This window comes from Phoenix dactylifera, unplaced genomic scaffold (genome assembly GCF_009389715.1).
Source record: "Phoenix dactylifera cultivar Barhee BC4 unplaced genomic scaffold, palm_55x_up_171113_PBpolish2nd_filt_p 000294F, whole genome shotgun sequence".
Lineage (NCBI taxonomy): Eukaryota > Viridiplantae > Streptophyta > Magnoliopsida > Arecales > Arecaceae > Phoenix > Phoenix dactylifera.
The window spans coordinates 229305-232034 of record NW_024067773.1 but is presented as its reverse complement, the minus strand read 5'-3'; the positions used below and the strand labels follow the sequence as shown (position 1 = coordinate 232034).

The 2730-nt window shown below is 46.8% G+C and overlaps 1 protein-coding gene across 1 annotated transcript; it reads left to right on the top strand.

The window, feature by feature from the left end:
- Positions 1-426: 426 nt before the first annotated feature.
- Positions 427-2061, top strand: LOC103723655 (tyrosine decarboxylase-like). The gene has a single exon (XM_008814629.3). It carries the CDS (start codon positions 521-523, stop codon positions 1991-1993), a length of 1473 nt encoding a protein of 490 aa, XP_008812851.1. The 5' UTR covers positions 427-520; the 3' UTR covers positions 1994-2061.
- The last annotated feature ends 669 nt before the right edge of the window (positions 2062-2730 follow it).

Below are 2730 nucleotides of genomic sequence, written 5' to 3'. Positions count from 1 at the left end.
CCGCATCAGCTCTGGAAGCAGCAATTGCGCGATCTAACGGTGGATTCGAACGATGGAAGATGATCCTTATTTGGCACAAAAGATAGGATCCCGGTCCGTCAGTCGCGGGTTTCACTGTCACCAATCCCGCGGTGTTAGGTGGTGGCGTTCTCGGTCCGTCAACAGTAACTGGGGTCAACAAGTCGGTCAAAGGACGGATGGCGCCCACAAAGACTCGGGCGCCATCCTTCCCGCCCCCCAGGCGACAACAATGGTTGCCTGCCGCTAACGAACGTCTATTAACCTTACGCCTCAGTGCATACACCTACTACTTCCTCCTTTCTTTCTCTATAAATATCTCTCTTAATTCCCTTCCTCCACATGCAGCACCCAAAACATCCCAACCACCACTTCCCTCCTTTGTTCTACAAACCTTCTGCTACCAGAAACTAAACAAACTAGATCTCCACCGGTTTCTCTAATTAGTAGCTAGACATAGTACCAGTACCTTCTAGTCCTTCAACTCTCTCCGCCAACCCAGATGGGAAGTCTCCCGCTTGACACCTTCCAGCTCCTAGATCCTGATGTCCTTGCCAATGAGTCTCGTGTTGTGGTCGACTTTATAGCCGACTACTATCGAGACATCGAGCAATTACCGGTTCGAAGCCAGGTAGAGCCGGGATACCTTGGCAAGCGTCTCCCTGATTCAGCTCCTTATCTCCCCCAGTCCATTGATGCCATCCTCGAAGATATCCGCGAGGATATCATCCCTGGTCTAACCCATTGGCAGAGCCCGAACTTTTATGCCTACTTTCAAGCCAACGCGAGCACTGCCGGGTTTCTCGGTGAGATGCTTTGCTCTGGCCTGAACGTTGTGGGGTTCAATTGGATCTCATCACCAGCTGCCACCGAGCTTGAAGGTATTGTTATGGATTGGATGGGGAAGATGCTCAAGCTCCCATCTTCATTTTTATTCTCGTGTGGTCAAGGTGGCGGTGGTGTTTTGCATGGCAGCACATGCGAGGCCGTGGTGTGTACGCTAGCAGCAGCACGCGACAAGGCCTTGAGCAAGATCGGGGCGGATGGTATCACAAAATTGGTGGTGTATGCCTCTGATCAAACACACTTCACCGTTCAGAAGGCGTCCAAACTCGTCGGCATCCCACCATCCAACTTCAGGGCAATCCCGACTACAGCTGCATCAGGCTATGCACTGACTCCTGATAGTGTTCGGTCCGCCATGGAGGCCGACATTGCCAAAGGGTTGGTGCCCTTGTACCTGTGTGCCACGGTCGGTACCACCGCTGTGGGAGCCGTGGATCCGTTGCTAGAGCTCGGCAAAGTTGCAAACAAATATGGTGTTTGGTATCATATTGATGCAGCTTATGCTGGCAGTTCGGGTATATGCCCTGAATTCCGGCATTACTTTGATGGTGTGGAGCTTGCCCACTCGATCAGCATGAATCCCCATAAGTGGTTCCTCACCAACATGGACTGCTGCTGCCTATGGCTTAAGAGCCCTTCGGCACTGGTGGATTCTCTATCTACCAGTCCTGAAATATTAAGGAACAAAGCCAGTGATGCCAAGATTGTGGTGGACTACAAGGACTGGCAGATTGCACTGAGCCGGCGCTTCCGAGCCATGAAGCTGTGGGTGGTCATCCGGAGGTATGGCGTGGCGAACCTAATGGAGCACATACGGAGTGACGTCGCAATGGCTAAGCACTTCGAGAGGCTGGTAGCGATGGACCAGAGGTTCGAGGTGGTGGTGCCTCGGAAATTCTCCTTGGTGTGCTTTCGACTAAAGCCAAGGTTCGAAGGAGATGATGCTTCGGACCTGAACCGAAGGCTCCTTGAGGCAGTGAACTTAAGTGGGCGAGCTTTCATGACGCATGCAGTGGTGGGCGGCACGTACATGATACGTTTTGCAATTGGAACCACCCTAACGGAGATGCGGCATGTTCAGGCTACATGGAAGCTCATTCAATCCAAAGCCGATGAAATAATAGTCTAGGGTCTACGCAACAAATTTGCTTCTCCAAATGGTCTACCTTAGTTTCTTTCACGATCCTGGTATACATAAAATATCTATATATACGACATTTTCTTTATGTTTTAAAGTTGTACTACTTCTAATCTTATGTTTTAAAGTTGTAATACAGGTGTGTCTAATTTATCCTGTTGTATCTTCATATAAAAGCTCTCCCCAAGACCCCAATAACGCTTCTCACACCCCTCTCTCACATACATATGCTTTACTTAAAGGGATTTTGATGCAATAGTCCCCTATTTAGAGTTGAATGCTGAGATAATGCCCATTTTAAAGATAAACATAACTACATCCCTTAGTTTTCTACAACTAATAAATAACATTTGTCAGACATGAATTTTTAGATTTCCAAAATACCTCTATGAAGTTTGATGAGTGACATTTTCCAATCTCATGTTTGGGGCTGTTGGTACATTTTAAGATTAAAATGAGAATAATTTATTAATCAATTTAATAGAATAGGGTGAATATGAATTAATGGATAGGATTTTTATAAATTGACACCACCATTCATGTATTCATGAGGCTAATCGTTCTTAATTTTTGGTAACAGTATATTTACCGCACATTCTTCTACTAGTCTCACTACTTATGTGTTAAAGGCCTAATTATTCTTATGCGGAGTTGGTTATGAGCCATACAACGTAGATGTTTTATCTACTCATGCTCTTGTATCCTGGAGAGAAGAAATCAAAGGGTTT

What these genes read in the sequence shown, in the direction of transcription:
- LOC103723655 (XM_008814629.3), top strand. Translation starts at nt 521, where the DNA reads ATGGGAAGTCTCCCGCTTGACACCTTCCAGCTCCTAGATCCTGATGTC.